General features: G+C 37.1%; 1 protein-coding gene across 20 annotated transcripts in view; it reads left to right on the top strand.

The window, feature by feature from the left end:
• Positions 1–25540, top strand: part of MCTP2 (multiple C2 and transmembrane domain containing 2) — a 263257-nt gene that overhangs the window by 162259 nt on the left and 75458 nt on the right. For 18 of the 20 annotated variants that reach the window (XR_014243575.1, XM_082388909.1, XM_082388908.1 and 15 more), the window contains 3 exons: positions 9578–9679; positions 11840–11914; positions 14213–14332. Coding sequence is in view for 19 of the 20 variants with exons in the window: in XM_082388909.1 (XP_082245035.1) it covers positions 9578–9679; positions 11840–11914; positions 14213–14332 (297 nt within the window). In the remaining variant the exon portion in view is untranslated. Of the gene's footprint in view, positions 1–9577; positions 9680–11839; positions 11915–14212; positions 14333–16355; positions 16486–17387; positions 18208–25540 lie in introns of those variants that run through there. The other 2 variants (XM_082388903.1, XM_082388904.1) reach the window with 2 other exon arrangements.

The raw sequence follows: 25540 nt of genomic DNA, 5'->3' as shown, positions 1-25540 counted from the left end.
ATATGCTGTAATTATCATGAACCATAACTAGTGTAGAAGGTGGATGATATTTGGTTACGACAGGCCAAGGGAGAAAGAAGAATGACTAGTGGAATTCCTCTACTGTCCTATAACGGGAAGATAGCAAGTATAAATCTGAGCATATCCTGCATGATGGTAAACATTGAATAGGTTAAACTTTTCTATTAGATGGGAAAACCTCTCATAATGAGTGAAAGAGTAAAATCTAAGTGCTGCTTCTAGATGAGACACCTAAAGCATGGCAATACTAAAATGGGTGAACAAAAGTGTAACACATAAATGTAAACAAAAGGTAAGTGAGAAACATACAGAGGAGGTTATTTTATGGGTTACAAAATAATTTAATTATCAATAAAGTTATAAAGACAGGAACTTTTACGTGAATGACTTCCCAAGGAAATGTGTGTGTGCATATGTATATACACATATATATATATAATATTTGAAACACCAGAAAAATTACAAAATTGGAATCACAGAAAAATAATATATATTATCTATCTAGCTTTTAAAAATCAGAAACAAAAAACAAAGCTTTGAAGTGATGTTTTAAAATGCCAAGTCTTTGAAATTCCAAGTTCCATGAAGTGTATGCTAATAGCAGAAGTCCTTGCACATGATTCCACAGCTACTAAATTTCTGGTGATGAAACCCTGGAATCTCTTTTGTTTTTGTTTTTGTTTTTATTTTTTTAGCAAGTTCTCAGGTGAATTTTAAACAAACTAAAGTGGTGGTTCTTAGACTTTAGAGAATCAGCCATAAGCTTTGTCCAATATGTGTATGTGTAGAATTACACATAAATACATAAAATATTCTGTTCACATACCCACTTAACTTGTTTAATTATTGATTATGTTGTGGGTCCAAAACGCTTCAATAGATTTCAAAAAGGCAGAACCTGTACTGTGATCACGGTAAAGAGAAATAAATAACAAAAATGAAACAAGTATCAAAATCCTTGGTAGAAAAAAAATCTCAGGTAGCTAATGTAGATACCAAAACCGCAACTATAAACTTCTTAGAAACTAACAATGAAATGTGATATATAAAAACTATGGATAAGGGCCAAAAGTATTATTCAGAGGAAATTTTTTTTGGCTGCACCACAGGGCATGTAGGATCTTAGTTTCCTGACCAGGGATCGAACTTGTGCCCCCTGCAGTGGAAGCACAGTGTCTTAACCACTGGACCACCAGGGAAGTTACGTGAATGGTTTTATAATTGAACAACAAGGTTGAAAATCAATTAATCATCTCACCAAAATGAAGTAAAATAAAGAAAACTGAGAAAATTATAAAGAAATTTATGAAGATTAATAAAAGAACAATTACATAGAAAGTACTTAAACAGTGTATTTGATAAATCCAAGTATTAGTTGCCCCCCAAACCAGTGATACAGGCAAGCCATTTACAAGGCTAATGAAAAAAAGGGAAAACATATACTATTAAGAATGAGTGAACAACAAGAAATATAGGGATTGCTATGAAGAACATAACTACATTTTACTGAGTATGAGAGAAAACGTGAATAAATATAGAGACATACCTTGGGAAGACTTAGGTATTGTAAAGGTATAAAAATCTCCCCAAGTTAACTAAAAATATAATACTGTCCCCCATTTGAAGAAATTAATGTATAAAAATATCAAGGAAATTATCTTTAAAAATATAATTAGAGGAACTTGAGTATCAGGTATTAAATGCACTGTTTAGTGAAAATCATTACTGATGGAAATATCAGAAATAGTTATCAAATAACTCCACCCTTTTCTCCCTGCATACTCCCCGCCCCTGAATAAGAAAATAACACATTTTAATCATTTAATGAACATGAGTTTTGAAACCTTAACTGTACAGGCAATTCTTAAACGTTGTTCAAGTTTATTAAGAACATAAAAGAAAATGGAAAATGTGTGAATTCATTCCCTGAGACTAAAATAATTCTGATATTAAAAAAAACACAGATTTTTTAAAAAAGCAAATTATATACCTTTCATGGAACATCAGTAAGATTGAACACATTAGGAAATCTAATTGTGTAATTTATATTATTGAGTTAAGAAAAAAAAAAAAAACACCTTGACAATCTCAATAGATGTAGAAGGTGTACTTGATAAAATTTAACATCCCTTATTGATTATGAAAAAATAGTCTAATAAATTAGTAAATGATGGGCAGTGCCTTAACATGACGAATGATATCTATCAGAAGTATCACAAACATCAGACTTAATGCTGAAACACTAGATAGAGATAGTTATTCTAATTCCTCATTTTTTTTTTTTTTTTTCTTTTTTTTTTGGCCGCACCTCGTGGCATGTGGAACTTCCCCGACCCGGGGTGGAACCCACGCCCTCTGCAGTGCAAGCCAGGAGTCTTAATCACTGGACAACCAGGGAAGCCGCTCTAGTTCCTCATTTTTAAAATGAAGATAACAGTAGTTTCTACTGCTAGGATTGTTGCAAGAATTTAATGAGCTTACATACTTATGAATTAACTATTAAAATAAGCCTTGAGGTCAGATCCAGCCAATGCAAAAATGTAAGAGAAATAAATGATATTTGAATGAAGGAAACACATTATTTGCAAGTACTAGCTATCTGATAATATCTGTAAATATAAAGAAAATTAATAGATGACGTATTGGAATAAAAAAAGGTCATTTATGTATAAACAATATCAAAATTAAGAAAATGAAAACCAATGCCCATACCCAATAGAAAAAAATCTTAAAAACCTAAAAAAAACATCAAAGAGTATAACAGGAAACAAAAAAAAAATGCTATAACGCTTAACTATGTGAGGAATTTCTGAACTGTAGTGAAGGACATGAAAAAAAGACTAATTGAGAAATTTAATATATGATAAACTTGAAACATGAAGTCATTGAGAGGATAAACTAAGTGATCACTGTATAAGTGATTCTGAGGTTAAGTTGGTTGCTTATCCATCAGGGAAAAATGCGTCAGCATGTTACACCAAACACAGTAACTATTTCAAGGTGAATTAAAGGTCAAATGCTTGAAACAAAATAAATAAATATTTATTTATAGACAGTTCCATAAATAAAACTATTAAAATAATGGGAAGTGCTACATAAACAAACTGAAAAACAGGAATGATAAAGGAAGAAAGATTTAAGATGTCGTGGTGAAAACAAAAATTGCCATAGAAGATTAAAAGACAAAGGATAGGTTGCTAAAAAATACTTGCAGCATAAAACAAATAGATGACAGCACTAATATAAAAGGATTTTTTTTGATCAATAAGGAAAAGACAATTCAACCTAACAGAAAATTTAAATCAAGGAGGCAGAAATCTGTATAGCTAATAAGCAGATGAATGGCTCATACTTTATTCAACCACCATCATGGTTGTTAAAAGTGCAGAAGAGGGGGCTTCCCTGGTGGCGCAGTGGTTAAGAATCCGCCTGCCAATGCAGAGAACATGGGTTCGAGCCCTGGCCTGGGAAGATCCCACATGCCGCAGAGCAACTAAGCCCCTGCGCCACAACTGCTGAGCCTGCGCACTACAGCCTGCGTGCCTAGAGCCCAGACACCACATCGAAGAGTAGCCCCAACTCGCCGCAACTAGAGAAAGCCCGCGAGCTGCAATGAAGACCCAATGCAGCCAAATAAATAAATTTATTTTTTTTTTAAAAAGTGCAGAAGAGGGAGCCAGATCACCTGAGTTGGCCCCAATCTTCTCCATTAACTGGCTGTGTGACTTTTGACACCTTACTTGAGATTTCTGTTTCTGTTTCCACCTAAATGAAAATTATCACAGTACCTGTGTTGGAGGTCTGTGGTGAGGATTTAAATGGTTTGGTAAATGTAAAAAGAGTTCAGTAGCACACAGTAAGCACTTAAAGTGTAAGCTCTCATCTTCATCACCCTTGTTTTAGTAGCTTAAATTACCAAATTATTTTAAGCAGTCAGATTAAGAAATATAGTCAAGATTTGTCGTGAGCAGTGATGATTAAGTGTAGTCAAAGGACTCTCTCAAATGCTGTTGGAGGGAGCATGACCTGCTACCAGCCTCCTAGAAGGCACCTTGCATTAAAATTTAATAGACACATATCTTTGAGCATTTATATTGTAGATATCTATTTTAGAGAGGCAACTGGGGCTTGGAGAGATACAGTAATTACCCATGGTCACACAGATGCTAAACGCCAGAAATGGGAATTGAATTGAAGTCTGTCTGGTTTCACGGTCCTACCATGGCCCACTGTTAATAAACATACGACAGAAAATGTTCAGTTTCATTAGTTATAAAAAAAAACACATATTAAAACAACCTGAGGCCATTTTATTCCTATGAAATTGCAGTATATTAAATAAAAATGCCTATGGTTGGCAACATTGGAAGGAAATGGAGAGGCTCATTCACTGAGGCTAGGAGCATAAATTAATACAACATTTTAGGAGAGCAAATTGGCAATACTTGCCGAAACCATAAAAATAGGTGTACCATATGACTCAATAATTCCACCTTTAATACTTTATTTTTAGGAATGCATCATGGAAGCACAAAGATATCTATGTGTAAAACCACCACAGTGTTTACAGTTGTTAAAAATTGGAAACAATCTTAGTTACAATGGAAGATTGGTTAAGCTAATTATAGAATATTCATAAGATGAAGAACCATTCTCAATTATGGAGAAGAATCGATTTTTACATTGGAGAATGTTTCCCATACTTTTTTTAAGTTTAAAACACAAGTGATTAAAAAGTACATAAATGAAAGTAAGACAGAAAAAATCATGTTATTTAATAAGCAATTTCTGTGTACTTGTCACTGTTCTTACTGCTTTTTGCTGATTATTTCACAACAACTGCTGAGATATGTATCCTTTTTTTTTTTTTTATTCACACTTTACAGATTAGGAAACTGAAGAAGAGAGGAGTTATGTAACTTATCCAAAGTTACCCAGCCACTCTGAGGCAGAGCCAGAATTTAAACTCATTTCATCTGCCTCTAAGAGTCCCAAACTTTATCCAATACACTATGATCATATTTTCATAAGATAAATATTTATAAAAGTACATTAAAAATTAGAGATCTGTTTGTTAAAAAATGTAATATTGTAAAAATTACATTTTTTTCCTTTTTCTAAGCTATTTTTGTAAATTGTACACCATTCTTACAATTAGTACATATTACTTTGTAAAGACAGCTTCTATTTCAGAGAGAGGAGTTGATAAGACATTGTGGGTACTGCAGGGTTTTCTGCCTTTACCAAAGTTCAGTGCTGGGTTTTGGATTCAGGCAATGGGTGGGTTGGATTGCCTTGCACAGAGAAAGGTGAGTTGTATGTGGAGGGCTGGGGTGATGAGTCAACCACACAGTGGTTGACTGTGTCAGGGCAAACAGTGACCTCGTGGGCTTTTCAATCTCTCGTGCTGTTTGTAACTCCTGCGATGGGAAACAGGCGTGTTTCCAAGTGGGGATGTGAATAGAATCACTACCAAGTAAAGGATATTTACTTTTCTTCTTTCCTAGCCACATATCACATGTGAACATGTGTCTGTTCATATCACATTTTGTTGGAGTCACCTTGCATGTGCATTAGTGGGGATCACCTGCTGTATTGTTATGTCACATTATTTTCCCTTTTGCATGCAATGAAAAGCTTCTGATAGAATAACGCTTGTTTACACCCAGATGTTCTCCATTTATTCACATGAAGGTCGAATTGGGGGCTGGGGAGGATCGATATGACTCTTCAGTTTGGATTTTGATGTTAAATGTGTATCTTTTCTCCTTAAAGCAACTGATGGTTTTATTCCTTCATATCGATTCTGATTAACTTTGCTGTTGAATCAGTTATTATCTTGTCACATCAAAACTTTACAGTAAAGCATAATAATGAGAATTCTCTTTTTTTTCTTGTTTTTTTTAAATAATGAGAATTCTTTAAAAAGAGTTCCAGCTGAGAAAAATATTTTTTCTCTGTCTCACATACTAACCTTTGTTATATGCCGATTTAAAAAGTTTTGTTTTCTAATATAGTGAATGTAGTATCTCTGTGACTCAAAAATTAGTTTTATCACCAAACTTTTTAAAAGTTCTTCATGTTTACCGTGCTTAAAGCTTGTGTAAGCAGATTTAAAATTCTTTTAGATAGAGAAAAATTGCATAGGTTAAAGATAATTTCAGGTCAGATTAAAATCCAAACCAGACTACCTTCTCTGTAACTTGTCCTCTGGCTCTGAAATCCTGAATTATTACTCAGAAACAGACTTCCTGTGCTCTTTCATTCAGTGTCTAATGTAACTAAGAATTCATGGTTAGCATGATTAGCTTTCTGATATATTGTTTCTGAAAATAATGTAAAGGGACATGGAAATGCCCATTTCCCTAATTATGGAAGTTTAATTCCTAATTAAGTTAAATCTTTATAACTGTCCTGCAGAGATGCCTTCCCCAAATTATTGCCTGATATCTGTGCTCCTCACCTATGGAAAGGCAAGTAGGCAAAGGTGTGTGATAAGTCAATTTGAAGAGTTTTCTTGTAACACTAAAGTTAAGGACATTATCTATTATTTCATCCTTCTATTTGAGTGAAAGGAAATCCTCCCCGATGTCAGCCCAGGAAGACTCTCCAGGTGAACTTCGAGATTTCTTTTTGTCACAATTTACCTTGGGTGATAGAGATCTCAGAATTAAACTTAAGTCTTAATTGAAGTGACTATCTCATACCTAAAGACAAAAGTATATATAGATCCTTTGCTCTAAGTTTTCTTTTAGCTGTGCTTTAATTGTCCTATTTCATAGAGGTTTTAACATTATAAAATGCTAGAAATAATTTTCAGAGTTAAGTATAAATAATAAATATAGTTCTTGACTGGAAAAATATATGTTTATCTTTCATTTATTATATAAATACTGTCATGTAGGAGTTTGGCGAGTTGGGGTGTTACCGAACTTTTTATCCTGTATTCATGTGTTGGAAGTTCAATTATATAAACACCATGGAAAATGAAAATATTTAACAAATAGTTTCTTTGGTTACTATTTCAGTGTTTAATTATAACGCTAAATATTCAAATGCATTGATCTGTTCTTAACCCAAGCATATCCCCAATACAAAGTAGTATATTTCCTCTATCTCTCAGTTTATCTTTTCCCAAAAGATATTCCTTATAGAGGACAGACTGAAAAAGTGGAATCAACCAAATGTTCATAAATAGGAGGATTCATAAATTGTGGTTTATTCAGATTTTGAATTTTACATAGCAGTTTAAAGAAATGAGGCTGATCTATATACTAATACAGATACATTATCAAATCATATTGATACATACAGAATGAAATTGCAAAATATATACAGTTTGAAACAAAAAATGTAAAATAATTTCTTCAAGGATATATTTATGAATATAAATTCTCAATAAAAATTTAGAAAGGATACATGCCAAATTCCTATCTAATTTCCTTCTCAGGGAAAGAATTGTGGTATTTATGGACATTCAAAGGGACTTTTTTATTTCCTATAATTTTTCAATCTTTTTACAAATTTTTAAACTTATAATTTATATATTTTAAAATAATATATGAAAGTGCCAAATATGGGTAGCCTTAATTATTTCTCTAGCTTTAAAAACTGCTTTAATGTCCTAGGTGGATTCTGTGCTTTGCTGACACAATTCTAGGACATTGAGAAAGAGGAAACGATCATTTACCCAAAAAAACAAAAAAACTTCTTTGACTATAAAATATTTCTTTTTATACTGATACCTCTTGTTCTTCTGTTGCCCTTCCTAACCCTTAAGAAATCATGGAAATTTTAAGATAACAGTACAATGATTATGGGTTGAGGCAAAACTAAACTGGACCAAAGTCAGCTTGGCAAATTGTCATGCTGTTTTTGTATTTATTTCTTTCAACTTTAACACCCACAATTTATTAAGTGAGACAGTGGATAAAAGAGGAAGCTCAGAATCCTGTTTGGATACCGTTTAGGAAGGAAGCCAGGTCTTTATGGGGTACCCCCTTCCTCTTAGCCACTGGCCAGGAAAACCATCTTTCTGTTTAAAACCTATTCAATTTGAGAGAGGTGGGGTGACTTTGGGAAGGAAGGTGACCTCTCCCTTGTAAAGTGGAATGGCTCTGTTTCCCCCCATGACTTATTCAACTCATTTCCACCACTGTTTATAAGAACACTTGTGCTGAATGCTTGTAGTGACAGCAATAGTCATTTAAAATATGGCTCAGATTTCATGCCCTCAAATTTCCTATGTTATTTCAGATGTTTGATCATTACAATCCCAAATGGAGCTTTTGGTCAGCTCAAGTTTTGCTCTGCCCTGTTGGAGTTAAGAGATATGCTTCGAATAAGCCAGAAGTTTGAAAATGCATATACTACCACTGTGTATAATATAAGCATTGCTGCCATCAAATCTGAAAAGAAAATGCCTTAATGGGAGCCAAGTCATTTACAAAATGACACAGGGGATTTTTTCTTAGATGCCTCACACACTGGGGGTCCACAGGTAGATTGGTATGTGGAATTGATGTGACATGCTTGGCTGAGAGATGCTATCAGAAGAACTTGTTTATTTTGTAGGTTTATCAGCACATTGTTCTTTTGAAATGTTTTTGGATTTTGACCTCAACTCTAACTATGCTGATTTATTTAATTTGCATTGCACCTTGGCGGGGTGAAACACTGGTCAGTTTTAGAAAACTGGTTCCTTTATTCATTTCTTTAAAATATTTCATAGTATTTGTATACAATAATATTTTTCTAAAATAACATTTTATAAACTAATATTTTATAAGGTAATATTTTTATAAAATATTGTATAAAATATTTTATAATATTTTAATTAAATAAAATACTATATTATAAATAAATAAAAGATCTTATTTTATAACCTTTTTATTTTGGAATAATTCTAGGTTTACAGAAAAGTTGCAAAGTGATACAGAGTTCCCATCTATCCTCACCTAGTTTCCTCTAATGTTAACATCTTACATTGCCATGATGCATTTATCAAAACTAAGAAAAAAACTGACATTGTACATTGCTATTAACTAAACTCTGGTCTTTATTTGGATTTCACCAGTTTTTCCACTAATGTCCTTTTTCTGTTCCAGGATCCAACCCAGGGTACCACATTGCATTTTATCATCTAATCTTAGTCTTCTGACTGTGGCAGTTTCCAAGTTTTTCCTTTTTCCCATGACCTTGGCAGTCTTGAGTAGTACTTGCCAGAAATTTTGTAGAATATTCATCATTTTTTAACAAATAAAAATGTTCAACCTCTGGGATTTTTGAATGAAAGCCCTGGTAGGCTTAGTAATAATTTGTACCACTAATTTTCCTTTCGTATATCAGTTTCAGCCTGGTGATTGTTACTTTATCTTCTTATCAGTTATAGCAGCACTCTAGAATTAAAAGTTGATTTATGATTTAATATTTACATAGTTTTAATATTTGCTTAATATTGGCTTCATCTGTGTATGCGTTCTGCATTTTCAATTTTGTCAGCTCGTTCAGTTTAAATCCCATAGAAAGTCTGTATTTTATCTATTGTTTATGACAGATTCGAGATGGACAGACAAACTGTTACGTGTTGAAGAATAAAGATTTAGAACAAGCTTTTAAAGGAGTTATTTACTTGGAGATGGACCTCATATATAATCCGGTAGGTCTAACTGGACAGATCTCCCAGCGTCTCTCTATGGAGAGTAAAAGATGACCAGCCTGGAGAGTTTCAAATCAATGTAAAATGTTTCAGAATTTTTGCAGCTACAAAGAAAATAGTGTTTTAAAACTGAGGCAAGAAAAATCAGTGCTGGACATTCTGGTATTAATCCTGTTGGGCCAGTAGAATTGATGGTGTGTAATTCTCAATATATGTCAAGGGAAAAAAAAAATAAGAGGAAAATTAGGTTCTTAGCTTTATTACCTTTAATCTTCTTCCAAGGCAACAGTTGGCTGTTGGACAGAGATATCTTCAAGACTCTAACATGTTATTTAATTATTATAGTAGATGTCCTGCTATCCAACACTATCAAGACAGTAGTTACTCAATTGAAAACTACAGTTAAAGGAGGATTTTTTTTTAATGTATCTTAAACTTTTAGTTTAATATAAATAAAATACATAAATATACATTCACTTGCCAATTTTTAGGTGCGGGCCTAAAACCTTTTTTTAAATAGCATGGACATATTATTTTTAGTTCTACAGCATATTCCTTGCATAAATACACCCATAACATCTATGATTTGTAATTTCAGTTTCTTGAAAGTAGATATATTCTTTAAAGACACTCACAGAACAATCTGAATGTGGAATTCCTCCAGATTATTTTTCCATAAAATCATCACCTCAATAGCAGTATCTTTTTAGTAACTGACTTTTCTCAAGGCTTTCTAGAGCAACATCGATTTCAAGTCTTTTGATCTGTATTTCAATAATGTATATAATAATTAATTAAATATAGAATTATAGTAACGGGTAAAATTGGCATAAATAGGTTTACGAATTAGCACAGTTGTTTCTCGATGGAAATACTATTCGACTGTCAGGAGCAGAAATCCCTAGGCCTGTGCAGACATGGCTTACTTAGCTGTGAGCTTTCCTTGCCATGGTATCAGCAGTAGGTTCTAGAAAGGGAAGGGAGGGCACAGGTTAATCCAGTTAGTGGGGTAAATGAATGTAGCATAATGGCGCTTTTACAGTAATTAGAAGAATGGCTGCCATTTATTGGCCATCTACGATGTGCCAGGCTCTGATATTATTTCATTTCATCCCCACAATAAGCCTGGTCCCTAGCTATCATGAATGCCATCTTATGATGAGCAAATGGAATTAAACAGGGGAGCTGATTTGCTGATAAATGAGTGAGTCGGGATCCAGATCCAGATCTTTCTGACTCCTCAATTATCCCGATGCTACATTGCTGATTGTTTACTATCTTTAAGAGATTATTCATAAAATCAATGGCAGGGAAGTTTTATATTTTATTCCTGGAAATGTTAGAACTCTGGGCACAGCCTCCAGTATGGGGTCTGTTGTTACTTCCTCTTTTTCCCCATTTCTTAACCTTTCCCTTCAAGGAGATCATATGTGTGTGTTGCACACAAATCACCCTTCATCTCCTCTTTTCTTCTGGCAAACACTTGTATATAGACTATGCACACAGGTAAAACTTGAGTTTTAGGGGGAAAAACAGCCTTAAATGAAAAACTGTTAAGTAATGTTCTAGTTGTCCATCTGATGTAGAGGAGAAGGACTTGAATTTTGTTCTTTGAGGTTTTCCTCAGTTTAGTGATTTGGATAAACCATGAAATCTCTCTGACCCTCAGTTTATTCCCTAAAAGCTGGGCTAAAATGACTCATTTACTTATTTTTCTGGATCATTGAGAGGAAATGAGATTCTCTATGGAAAAGATGTTTTTATAAGCCGGAAACTGATTTTCACACGCAAGGTATTACTGGCAAAGAGTAGTTCAAAACTTTGATGTGAAAGGAAGTTTTACTTTTTTTAGAGACTTTGGTTTGAGGACTTCATGAGCCCAATCTCTGCAGTGGTTTAAAATATCTCTTTGATTTGCAACGTGGAAACAACACTCTGGAATCTCCAGTCTGACCTACCCGAGTGATATTCATGAAATGAGACTCCAGAGACCCATGCAGAGCTCCGGGTACCCACCATGTCTCTGCCCACCCCCCAACCCCCTAACCCCGTGCCCTTAGGGTCAGAAGGTATTGGTTTCCAGAGCTTCTCAGTCATTAGAAAAAGAAGAGAGTCAAGTCCGTCTCAATGCTGCCCCTTTTAACACTGCTGTCTTTCTAGATCAAAGCAAGTATTCGGACCTTTACTCCCAGAGAAAAGCGCTTTGCTGAAGATAGCCGCAAGCTGTCCAAAAAGGTAGGTCAGTGCAGTAAACTGGCTTGTTGGTACAGTCAGCACCCAGCACCCGGAGTACTTACTCGTCATGACTTGTTTGCATCTCGCCCTCCTTCTCTGTTTTCCTCTCTCCCTCCTCCCTCTCCCCGCTTGTCTCCCCATCTCTCCACTCCTTCCTCCATCTCCCCTTCTCTCCCTAGACAAGGACTTCAGCTGGGCTCAGTAAGAAGGGAAAGACTCAGAACATATCTATTGGATGCTGCAGAGGGTGTCAGCCCTCCATTCATCCCCTGAACCATTTTGTAAACAAAAGTTCTGAGCGTCAAGCCATAAACCTTCTCTTGAATTTACTTGCCCCTCCTACCCTCCTTGAATCACAGCCACTTTACTCTCCATCTTTCAACATTTCAGGGAGGCATTCTGCCAGTGGAGTCCATCATGGAATTAACCCAGTTGATCTTTCGAGATGTCCAGCCTCAGATTCACCGATAGCTGCTCCTACCACATTTTTGGCTAAATTTGGATTGTGTTGGCATTTTACCTCCTATTGAGTTAACTCTCACTCCCTCTGCCTGTTGCCCTTAATTCCTCTCTCATCAGTTCAACAAAAAGTGAAGATCAGGGCCAAGTAGAGGAAGTTCCACATTTTTTTTTTTTTTTAACATGACCTTTTCAGTTCTTTTCAGAGCCCCTCCCTGTCCTATTCAGACACAGTTCAGGATTTCACTCTGTACTTACGGCCCCTCTTCAGTTGTGTAGCAAAGAACAAAGTGTCCCCTTTTTAAAGTGTTTATTACTTCCACCACTTCCTGTGGGGTGAGCAGCTGTGGATTACATAAAGCAAGTTAAATATAAAGGCATCTTATCATCCTTTGGTTTCCCATGAACTTCTGGACACGCTCGGGAAAGGCCTTAACCCTCTTCTGAAGGGAGCATCCAAATGTTTTGTTTTGGTCTGCCGTAACATTGAGTGTAATATTTATTTTGTGTAATCTGAGTAAATGGCTTTATTATTGTTGTTATTATTGCCTTTTGCTCTGTTTACTTGAAAGTTAAAACCTGAGTTGAGGTAGGTGGCATAGCTGCTTTGCAAACAAATTGAAATGAATCTACCTACACCTGGGAGAAAAGACATTTCCTTTGCCAAACAGGACCTCCGCGTTGGGTGGCTTTGGGCTCTGAGAGCACCGGGGGGTTTTGGGGCTGAGACCCTGGGGTATGTTAGGTTTCTCCCCAAGTTCCTCTCACCACTAAGCGTCCCCAGATTTTTATAAAGTTGAAACTTGTGCTCATGACACAAATACTTAAAATCACTTAGTATGTGCCAGGCTCTCTTCTAAGCCCTTTAATTCTCTCCACAACGTACAAGGTTAGCACTCCTATCAACCCCATTGAGTAGGAGAGAGGTTAAGAAACTGGCCCAAGGTCACACAGCAAAGAGGTAGGAGAGCTGGATTTCCTTCCCAGAACTTTACTTTCCTTTAGAATAGACTTTTTCTTTTGGACTAGATTAGCTAGAATACATGTACATTTCTACTGTAAATCTACCCATTTCCTTCCAAACTAAACAACATAGACCCTCATTCCATTCTGTCTGTCTCTCTCAAACACACACACACATATCACATGCCTGACTGCTGTTTTTTTTTTTTTTTTTTGGCTGCGTTGGGGCTTTGTTGCTGTGTGCGGGCTTTCTCTAGTCGAGGCGAGCGGGGGCTACTCTTTATTGCGGTGGGCGGCCTTCTCACTGGTGGCTTCTCTTGTCGCGGAGCACGGGCTCTAGGTGTGCGGGCTTCAGTAGTTGCAGCACGCGGGCTCAGTATTTGTGGCGCGTGGGCTCTAGGACGCTCAGGCTTTTGTAGTTGTGGTGCGTGGGCTCAGTAATTGTGGCTCGCAGACTCCAGAGCACAGGCTCAGTAGTTGTGGTACACGGGCTTAGTTGCTCCATGGCATGGGGGATCTTCCCAGACCAGGGATCCAACCCGTGTTCCCTGCATTGGCAGGAGGATTCTTAACCAGTGCGCCATCAGGGAAGTCCCCTGACTGCTGTATTTTTTACCAGCTCAGTTTTGTGCTGAACATTATTGAAACAGCCTATTCTCCTTCAAAGGAGCTATAAAATGCATTGGATTTTCTTTTCCTCCCAGGATGATCATAGTTTAAAAATGAACTTTAGAAAAAGCATTAGGACTCTTCATTTTTGCTGTTTTATTCATTGGCAGTTATACAGAATATAATTTAAATGACCAAGCTGTCTGATCTAAAGAGGATATTTGGAGTGTTTAAACCTAGTTCCCTGTTTTCCATTTTTTTAATCAGATCTTATCAAGAGATGTAGACCGAGTGAAAAGACTCAGCATGACAGTCTGGAATACAATACAGTTCCTTAAAAGCTGCTTCCAATGGGAATCCACATTGAGAAGTACAGTAGCATTCGTGGTAAGCTTCCTTTTTTATGTTCAGCTTATTTGCTTCTGAGTCCCAAGTCCGAATGCAGATGGGTTTTATTTTACTTACGTGAAGCAGAATGAGGTACATTCAACATAGCTGAAGTTTACCCTGGGAAGGAAACTTTTAAAAAAAGGATAGCCATTCATCTTTCTAAAATATATTATGACATAGGAGATTATGTAGGAGGTGTCTTTCCAAGACCATACTTGTCAGATTTACCCTTGGAAATCCCTTAAATTACCCAAATCATACTTATATACTATCTCTTGATAAGGTAAAGAGAGCCAGTGTTCTATGCATTTTTAAATGTTTCTGTGGTGCTTATGATAAACCATTTGTATAGTCCCCACAATGTGTTTGTCTCCTTCTGTACCCATGAGGGCCAGTGTTTTCTGAAAAACGGCAGTTGAAAAATCACATGACTAAATGAAGACTAAATTGCTCTAATTTATGTTTTAAGTAAATCATTGGCAAACTTTGGTATAAAAAACATGTATTCAGATCAAACCTCTTGAAATGTAACCGATTACTACACATTACACCTTGACCCAACACCACAAAGGAGAACCACTGTCTGTGAAATACATTCTTATAATAATAGTTGGCCTTTCCTTATGAACATAATAAAATCACGGAATCTCAGAACTGCATGAGATCTTAAAACCACCTAGGTCAACCACTGAGAGTCCAAGGATCTTGTAAGGACTTGAAAGTGAGCATAATGTCCTCACTTTACATCTGTGGGCATCCTCCCTCATCTGTAAAGGCACTTGTCATTGATCAGATTGGTAGCGTCAGGCATGGGAGGAGAAACCAATTTGCTCGACTGCTAATCTTGTGCCTTCTGGTATTATGTCATTAACTTCTGCACTGTGCAAAGATCACAGTAGGACCTCATACGATGTGTGAGTGGTTGAGTCATGATCACGGCTCTTTTGTCTCCTGTTTTCTATCATCCATGCTCTCTCTCTTACCCACCAGGCTCATCCACATTAAAAAAAAAAAAATCGGTCCCAGAGGTCAGTGGGTCAGTGGGTCAGTGGGACACCTTTATTATGCAAGCTGTATACTGGCTCCATAAGAGGCTTTTTCTTAGCCATTTTAACACATTGTTTTATCTTTAGTTAATGTTAGTTTTTCATTGGTTCAGGAGGTAGAAGGCCTGTGATGGCTGCAGCCTTGGCCTTTAATATACTTTTTCTTTGTTTTAAAGTTGCTAGAACAATTGGGCTTGATAACAGCATTAAAAAGGATTTTATTAATCCCTATCTGCCTTTGACTTGGCATTGATTCATCCACTTCCCTTTCTCACATTCTCCTCAGCTGGGGGCTTCGTGTGTTGGGTTCCTCTTCAGCCTCCCTGCCTCTGTTTCCCACCTGAATCCTCTCTACAAACTTTCCAGGGAATGTTCTGTGTGATTCTGGGCAAAAGAGGCGAGTCAACATGATTGGTGGCTTCTTCCAGTCAGCACCCCGGCCAGTCCCTTGGAGGAAGAGGGATTTCCTCTTGCTTGAGCTTAGTTTCTGGCACTGAGATTTTTAGAAAAACAGAGATCTGTTGCACTGGATTATGTAGGGGGATGACAGAAATGATTAATGGGCTGTCAGCCTGATCTGAAGAAAGATTACAACAAATGAATAGAAATAAGTTGTTTCATAGAGGGGGCTTCTAAACGAGAAGGGAACCTTGCCACTGGGGCCACTTCTGCATGGCCTGGGACCTGAGTGGACCCTCCTTGCCGACACCACACCGCACAGCCCTCTGCCAGGCTGGCTGTCAGAGGCAGGCCAGCACATCCTCCTTTAAAGTCCCTAAGGCCCAAGGAACGAAAGATAGAGGAGTGCTCTTCTTGCTGGTTTGCCAAAATGTGATTTTGCAAGGGTACCTGAGTTTATGAGATGGTGGGAGGCCCCACTGCAGGTGTGGATGGGGGACATTTTCCATTGGACATCATTGGAAAATGCAGAGTCAATTACGAGTGATATGTGCATCCGTTCTCTCTCTCTCTAGGTTGTCCTGAAGGTACTGAAATAAAGACAGCTTCACTCAGATACACTTAGTTTTCTGTTTTCATTTGAAACTCTACTTTTGAATGTTTATCTCACATTTACTTTGACCAGCCATGGTGGATCTCAGAGATACTGCAGATGTAGAGACGTAGGTACCTCCCCTCCCTAAGCTGATGATGTGTAATTTCATTAGAGAATGTTTTTGTTGCTACCATCATGATGGTCACTCCAAAACTATTTCTACTCTTAAAGCGAGAACATATAAAGAAAGTACATTATTAGGATAAAATAAAAAATGCATTGTAGTCTCCCTTATTTTCTTTAATAAGATCATGGGTAGCCAAGCCTTCATATTTTTCAGAAAACATTTTGCTTTCATGGCTCTTGCTTACAGACTTAACGCTAGCTGCTTGTGGAGTGCTGATGGGTGATTCCAGGCCTGTGGGCTGCCACTGGCTGTGTCCCTGACTCTGTAAGACTCTGTTCAGGGTTGTCTTTCTGCACAATGTTGGATCCTCGGGTGACCTGGGCCAGAGAGGGAGGAATGGGGAGACTGTGATGCTGAAGCCTGGCTTCGCTCCCTCACTCCACTACTGAGAACACCGTGTTTGTCTTTGGTGGTACAGTACACACTGATGTTCTCCTATGATCTGCTGAGGACAGAATGCTGCTCCTGGTCTTTATTCATCCATGTGGTACTTTGTTCATGCTTCGTCCACTTGCCTTGGCATTACAGGGGCAGAGCAATTTCGTGCTGGTCTGAAGCAAGGTCCTAAGCCAAGAATTTATTGAACAGTAGGACTGCATGTGAAGGCCTTTCTCTATTAGAAATTAGGATAAGTGCTCTTTGAGGGTTCACTGCACAGGTGTGAAAAGAACCGTCTTGGCTAAACCCATCTCCATTGGGGCTCTTCCTTTACCTCGAGGTACAGCACCACAAGCTAAGGGCAGAAACATAGGAATTTTTCACTTCTGTTTTGTCAGGTAACATGAAGTTGCCTTACTAACATCATGTTCATGTTTCTATTTTCAGTTGATACAAAGCAGGAATGTTATAAGATCATGTTTAGTATATTATGGTTGTTAATCTTAAGACTTTATGAAAGCAAGCCATACATTTTCTAAGGGATCCTGTGGATGTATGTATGAATATATCGTATCTTGTTGAAAGCAGGAGTTAAAGGAAAGCAACCTGTTGAGATCTAGGTCCTGTGGTGTCCAGTCAGAAGTGGATGAACAAACATGAGAAAATTTATCTTGTTAGACTGTCTAAGCATTAACCTCCCCCACTAGGGGATTAATCCCCTCTCCACTTAATGTGGGTGGTTGTTCTCCCAATACTAAGAGAAGAAAGTTATCTTCAATTTCCTGACACCTGCCACGTGACTGTTGCTGTATACTGTTTAATTCATTGTTATTGTAAGAAATTAAAAGTGGACTATCTTTCTTTAATTTTTATTGAAGTATAGTTGATTTACAATGTTGTATTAGTTTCAGGTGTACAACAAAGTGATTCAGTTATACATATATATATATGTCTATTCTTTTTCAGATTCTTTTCTATTATAGGTTATTACAAGGTATTGAATATAGTTCCCTGTGCTATACAGTAGGTCACTGAATGTGGACTTTTTTAGAGCAGTCAGATTCCAAATCATACTTCTGTAAGCTTAATTTTTTGTTAGGATAATTACGGGAAACCTTGCTCATTACCTCTTTTTTTTTTTAACATCTTTATTGGAGTATAATTGCTTTACATGGTGTGTTAGTTTCTGCTGTATAACAAAGTGAATCAGCTATACATATACATATATCCCCATATCTCTTCCCTCTTGCGTCTCCCTCCCACCCACCCTCCCTCCCTATCCCACTCCTCTAGGTGGTCACAGGGCACCCAGCTGATCTCCCTGTGCTATGTGGCTGCTTCCCACTAGCTATCTATTTTACATTTGGTAGTGTATATATGTCCATGACACTCTCTCACTTCATCCCAGCTTACCCTTCCCCCTCCCCGTGTCATTACCTCTTTTGAGTCTTTCTCCTTCCTCTAAGTTTTCTAGATTTTTTTTTTAATGTGTTTTCTGAGCTTTACTTGCTTTAAGCTAAAGATAATTGTTTTTCACTCAAAAGTTCACATTCTCAGTTTTTCCAATTGAAAGATAAATTAATATAAGATGTCAGCTTATGGACAGAGGCCTATAACTAAAACATCATGGCTAGAAGAAGCACATCTGTATATTTCCCTATGAATGGATTTGTAAATATACATGGTATTTTGTATACATGCCCATGGTCATTCCCAGTCACAGGCTCTGAACTCTGGGGATAATTAATGGCTTGCGTTGTTTCAGTGATTACTATGTGTCAGGTACTGTCCTAAAGCATGTTACAAGTGTTAATTCATTTAGTTCTCATAACAACCTGCTGATGTAGATGCCAGTATCAGTATTTCCTTCTTTTTACAGATAAGAAAAATAAGCCCATAGAAGTTAAATAAGGGTTAAATAAAGTGTCAGAGCTCATATGCTTTTAAGAGACAGAGCTGAGATTTAAACCCAGACCATCAGGATTTAGAGTCCATGGATGTAAACGTTGGGCTACACTGCCTGTCATTGATGCCCAGGATGCAGTGATCACGATCCTTGTATTTAGGTCAATATAATGGCTCCAGGGACAACCATATGAGTCATTGCAGATACGTATAATATCTAGATGTTATAAATGGAAGCTAAGCCTATTCCAAGATGCTTTGGGAGAAAGAAATCCTTATCATACGGGTAAGAATAATTCTCAGACATAGTCATTATATTCACAAGAGATGGAGTAAAATTAAAGAAGTGAAAGGTAGAAATGTCTCTGGCATCTTTGGGGAACAGCCCAGACCGTGGGAATCACATGCTTATGACCTCCGTGGAATTCAGCTTGATGGTCTGGAAAACCTCAGTGCTTGGTTCTAGGCTAAGCCCCAAACTGAGGTCTGAGTTATCTTTTCCCGCTTTTGGAGGAAGCTCTTAGATGATGTAGAAGGGCTTTCAAGGGGAGAGTGAAGAGTGAAAACAACTGACGGAAGGAGCCATGGAAGGAATCTGTAGTTTTCAGATCTTCTTCAAGAATTCCAAGTTGTTCAGAATAAGGGCTAGTAGTAGAGATGAGTAACTATCTACATTAGTAAATTACTATTAAATATCTTAAAACAGTGACTTTCAGAGAAATTGGCTCATATTTCTACTGTGGGAAGGGTGCTGTATTGTACAATATATTCCCATGTCTAGTGCAAATACATTATTTGATGATAGTTAAGAGGAATTGAGTTTGTTTTCAAAAGATAATTTTGCACTGTGGTATTTGTATTGTAGAAGCAATCATCTGTATGAGTTTTTTTGATTTGTTTTTCTCTCGGGTAATAGTACTTTATATACAAGCCCCAAATGTTGTCTATAAAAAGACCTAAGGTTATATTATGGCATAAGTGCATTAATTTTTTCATATGACAGAAAACATTTACTTGACAGTTGGCATCATCAGAAAATTATTTGAAATAGCAAAGGTCTCCCAATGCTGTAAAAAAGGATTGCATTTATGTAGTTTGGTTTTCCACCACTCTTTCAGGCCCTCGCCTCTTGCGTTGAGGGAGAGGAGTCTATGGGGGCATTGACGGATTCCTTATTTATTAAAATTTTACTTGGACCTTTGATGTTAAAAAGCAATCTAAGTCTACCATATATCAATGGGTATTTTCATAAAGCTATGCTTTTAACATCTGTGACTTTTTTTCCTGCATTTTTTGATTGTAAGAAAATGAAGAATTAATTCTTCAGAGTTGACAGGGCCTGCAATATGATACATAATTTAAAGCATCAATCAACTGTCCCGCTCCTCAATAAGGTTAAAATACAATTCTCCACTTTCTTAGTGATAGCCCCTATTTAACATATATAGAATTCTTAGCTTTTAGAGATCCTAGAATTTTGAGAAGTGTGAAATGATTTCAAACTGAACTTAAAAACAATAGCAACTGTAACAGAACGAACCCTTCCATCACACACATGTGTGCGTACACGCACTCACACACAAAACACTGAGAAGCAGAGGGCATTTGGGAAGCAAAAAGTTTCGCTGCTGAAAGTTTTCTGAGAACGATTTGATAAAAATTTCATGAGACCTTGCGGAGTGTCCCTGTTTATAATCCCTTCTGTGGCCCACAGGACATTCAGATTGAACTTACTTTGGTACAAATGACAATTACACTGGACGTTTTGTTTTCAGATTGGACGATTAAAATAGTGCTGGTCAGTTGTCTTTTTGATGCTTTAGATATTTATGTGTTAACTAGGTCTAAAAGATTTTTCTTTTTTTTAAAAAAAATTCTATCACCAGTTTATTCACAACTAGATGCACTGCATTTGATTCAACTTTTGGTGGCTGTTTCCACACCCACCAGAAGTCACAGTCGGATGTGCACAGCAGGCATCAATGCCTGTTTGGTGGGTGTTTGTGCAGTTGCTGCTCAAAGATTAACAGTAAAACTGAAAAAAAATCCACAGTTACAATCACCATTTTGTCTGGAGAAAATTTTTTAGGCATCTTAAATGTTACGTATATATACTTACATGCAAAAATGTATAAATATATTACATTAAATGCTTAAAATATTTGCCAGTTTATTATTTGTTTTATTTAACATTTGTATGATGATTTCCCAAATCTTTCTTTTTGCAGAGGACTACCTAACATACTTTTAAAAATACGTTAAAGTTCTTTTTCAGTATTTTTTTCCATAAGAACAATCCATTATTGCACATTGTGATTATAATTTTTTACAACATAATTGCACCTTCTATTGACAACTTCTCAGGCATTAACTAATTATGCCATTTAATAAAATTACAGTAATTGCATTAAAAGATTATCTATTGAAAATTTAAAAGGACACTCTTAGCTATTTTAGTATATTTCATGTTCATATTTTCAACTTTATAATTGAATTGCATTTCCAGGCAGAATCCTAGCTATACTGAATGAAATCAGCTGGTATTTTGGAGCATCCCAATTTTGAATAGTAAGCATTAGGTCTTCATTTTTTAAAATCCCAGAATAGCATATGTTGTCAGTCTTCACACGGCCCTGCTGGTTAATAAGTGAATGGTTCTGATAGGTCCAGGCCCTGTATGGGAACTCTCCGTCTCTACCTGCTGCCTTTCCTAAGCTTTCTATTGGGATGTACTTGCAAGTATACATTTTTCTGCCTTCTGTGAATTTTCTGGTTAGGAGCCATTGTCCTTTACAGATTCCAGAGAACTCAGTCTAGTTCACTCTGCTGTCCAGAGATACCCTACTGTTAATTTGAACTTGATCCTGAATTTAGGAACTTAAATCTTAGATGAAGAAAAGACTTCAGTGATCATGTCCCTCCTTGACCAAACCAGTGCTTCACTGCCTCCTTCAAGCTTGCCCCTCTTCCTCCCTCCCTCCTTCCCTCCCTTTCCACAATCATTGTTTGTCCAGTGTCTCATACACTGCTAGATATTGAGATACAGAGATGAAATGATCATAGTAAGTCATCCGACCATCTGTCTTCCTCCCCTCTTTTCTTCTCTTCCCCGCTTCATCTCTCCCTCTCTCTCCCTTCTCACCCCATCCGCCAGCCTCCCAGCCTCTCCCCAGTATCCCTCTCCACCTCCTTTGCTGCACCCTTTCTTTCTCTCCCCCAGCTTCCCTCCTCTGTCCTCCTCTTATATTTGAAACCAAAGCAGTAAACTTTTAATTAATAAAGCACACCGTAAGAAAAATTAAGTTTGCCCTTTGGAGAGCAAATTAAATAATAAGCATGGAACTATTTTAAACATATGAAGTGAGGTACAAATGTGAGTAGGAATTATTAGCTGATATAACTATTGGGAGGTTAGGGTGTTGCTCTCCTAACTCAGAGAAAAGCTTCGCTGAAGTGGGTACAGGTACACACACAAACACACACACACAGAGTTGCTGTTTCTTTGCAAAGGATGTGGAGGACCTGTTCGAGAATGGGGTAGAAATGCAAACAATTGTATTCTGTGTCATGCAATTAATGTACAAGAGTCAACTATCTCTAGAGCTGATTAATGTGCATGGAACCACCAAATTCCAAATTATGTGATTCTACCTTTAAGGCTGTGATAGTACTTTTCATGTTTGACCTAATAAATTAAGTTCTTTATATCAAAATAGGAGGGATTTTATTTTAATATTTCAGGTTAATGTCATATGCTAAAAAAATCATTCAGTGTAACGTAGCCATATGATTGAAGGATTATGTTAAGACATTGTGAGCTACAGATTGAATGACAGAGACCCAGTCTTTTATCTGTGTGTACGTCCTTACCGCTTATGATGGTGCTGAGTACATTGCAGGCATCTAATCAATGCTTCTTAGAAGAATACTGGAACTCATGCAGACCATCTATTACCAGATACTGTTTGTTTGTATTCCGACTACTCCTCTGACCATAGCAATCTGTGACCCCACCAGAGGGTAAAATTCAAAGACAACTGAACGACTTAATAATCATAATCTTTTCTGATGTGCATTTTCCCAACTTTTTCTGGACCCTGCCCATGGTGGGGGGGGTGGGTGTGATGGTGCTAATTTGCAGTAAAATGTCCAAAAGACAGTCAGCAGTAGGAGAACTTGGAGGAGGGGAGTTGGCAAATCTCTAACCCGGATCAACAGCCCCTGAATCTGGAGGGATTTTATTTTTGATTCTTACAGAGCTGAGTGCTTTTTTTCCCCCCTCCATCTGTTGCTATATATGACACCTGGATGTGCAAACATTTTGTCTGATGCAAAAATGGAAAAGAAGATTTAGAAATCAAAGAGAGAGGGTTGGAAGGGAGGAATAGAGTGCTGGTGTGTCTGAAAACAGTCAGAACCAATTTCCTGCTTCAGTTTTGATCTGTTGAAGAACCACGCTCAGCACTCACATTTCGGGCTAATTTGATATTGCCTTTTTGGTGGTCCGAGCTTTGTCATTTGTTTGGAAGCTGTCATCTTTATTAGTCTCTCTGGCTGATCTTTGGGGCTCCCCATCAGGTGGCGCGTGCTCTCCGTTGTCTGACTGGGCTTGGCAAGCCGCTGGCCCTTTTATTGCTGTGTGATGCGGGCATGCTAGCCGGGCAGCCTGTAATTAGACCCACCACAGATGACAGTTACAAGAGAGCCTGGTAATCATTCTAGCTGCCTGATCTGATGTTTATGGAGAGAAACCTTCTTTGTGGTCTGGTTAGGGTTTACTATACTGTATCTTACTTTTGCCATTTGATTTATAATTCAGGAAGTTGTGTTTTGCTACCTCTCCGCCGAGCTTGGAGTTGTGTCATTGGCTTTTGAAATAACAGCGCTAATTTGGAGGGGGTAGTTTTCATTGGACTGATACTGTAGCTCCCAATTTTATTAAAAAAGATAGGAAGACAGTTAAATCAAACAGCCAATTCATTATGTCATCATTTAAACGATGTTCCTGTACAGTGTTTACAAACTGTTTTAGTCTCCCTGGGATTTTCTTATAACCCAAATCCGTGTTTTTTGGCCCTTTAAAATGACTTTTCTATATATGGCCTAACTTTAAAATTTTTTTTGTTTACACTCGTTGCCAGGGATACTTCACTTTGTCAGGGAAAAATAAAAAGAAAGAAATATACTTATTAGCTCAATTGGTGTTGAGACCTCCATGGCTACGATTTTAAGTCTGGAAAAGCATGGAGCTATAGAATGTTAAGTCAGAGGGTTATGTTCATTCATGGGGGAAGAAACTGAAGGCTTCAGGAAAGTGATTTTTCTCCTGGCCTGTTAGAACAGAAGATTTTCAGTCCTTATACCATTTTTACAGTGTGTGGCTTTCGTGGTCATAAATTTTGCAATTATGGTTTTAGTTCGTGAGTATGAGCTGTATCTAAACAGTGTCCACAGATTGTGTTATTAAAAAATTTTTTTGAAAACATACTTTTCTGCAAGTCTTACATTTGGAAAATATTTTATAAGTCTGGAGAGCTGCTACTCAGAGGGGTAATATGCCCTGGAGGAACAAATATCTGTAGTATCTGTTACTTCATGTGGGCTTTTCTTCCAGCAGATGAATCTTCCTCATTAAGACTTGAGGGGTAGTGCTGCTGGCGCCTGAAGATGATGACGTGAGGATGATGATGATAATCTGTTTGCATGTTCTGGGTGTTTAAGTTTTGACTTCTGCTGTTCAACTTGTTCTTCCTTTATTGGGCTACAGTAACACTTGTAGTGAAATATTGTCTCACATTTGTCTTTTGTTTAAAGAGCAACAGAATACTAAGTATGAATTTGCCGATAGCAACATTTCTTCTGCTCTGGTATAAGCCAGGTACATGCAATTATAAGCTTTATTGTCAATTATCCCATAGCAAAAGTGGCTTTCCTTGGAAACCATTGAAGTCCTCACATTTTTGGTAAGGAAATTTCTGTAGGCTAATTTGTGCTCCAGATTCTACTTTGCAAAATAGGAAAATGTGATGTGTGTTTAGCTGTTAAAAAATTAGCCACCTGTGGCCTCAGTCGCCTATACCTCTTTCCATACATTTTATTTTGCATTCCATGCTTTTTAGACTTTTAGTAATGTACCCATTCCAAGAGAAAAATAATTGATTTCCAGGAAATCCTGTGCATGTGCATACACACACGCACGAACATATACAAGGGGGAGGGGGGCAGAGGAGGAGGAAGAGGAGAGAAAGGAAAAGGGAAAAGAGAAGGGAGAGCAAGCAAATAGCCTTTCCATTGCTGGAGTTTACTTAAAGGCAGTCCTGCAGGTGGCGATAGAATCTCATAAATGATAAAAATCCCAAAGTAAATTTCTGTGCACTGTTTCTTGGGGATTTTAATTTCAGTAATTTATTTTTAATTTGATACAATCATCTACAAGCAGAAATCGTTACATTAGAAAAAATTCAAATTTCCATGTTGTGTAATCTCTGTTTTTATAAAAATTTTCTCACATATTTTATGGCTTGTTCATCTTTATGCACAAGAGATGAGATCTAGGTTATTGCCGAGCTGGTACAGATTTTATATGGCAAATAACCATTTTAAGCCTGTTTTTTAAATTTTTATTTTACTTTTTTTAACCTATAGCTAAAATTTGATGCCTGTGCCATCGGTTAGGTTCATAAAATCTTTTGCTA

Source organism: Balaenoptera borealis (genome assembly GCF_965194805.1).
Source record: "Balaenoptera borealis genome assembly, chromosome: 3".
Taxonomy (NCBI): domain Eukaryota; kingdom Metazoa; phylum Chordata; class Mammalia; order Artiodactyla; family Balaenopteridae; genus Balaenoptera; species Balaenoptera borealis.
The sequence above is the reverse complement of the archived record's forward strand: the minus strand, read 5'-3'. Positions and strand labels throughout refer to the sequence as shown.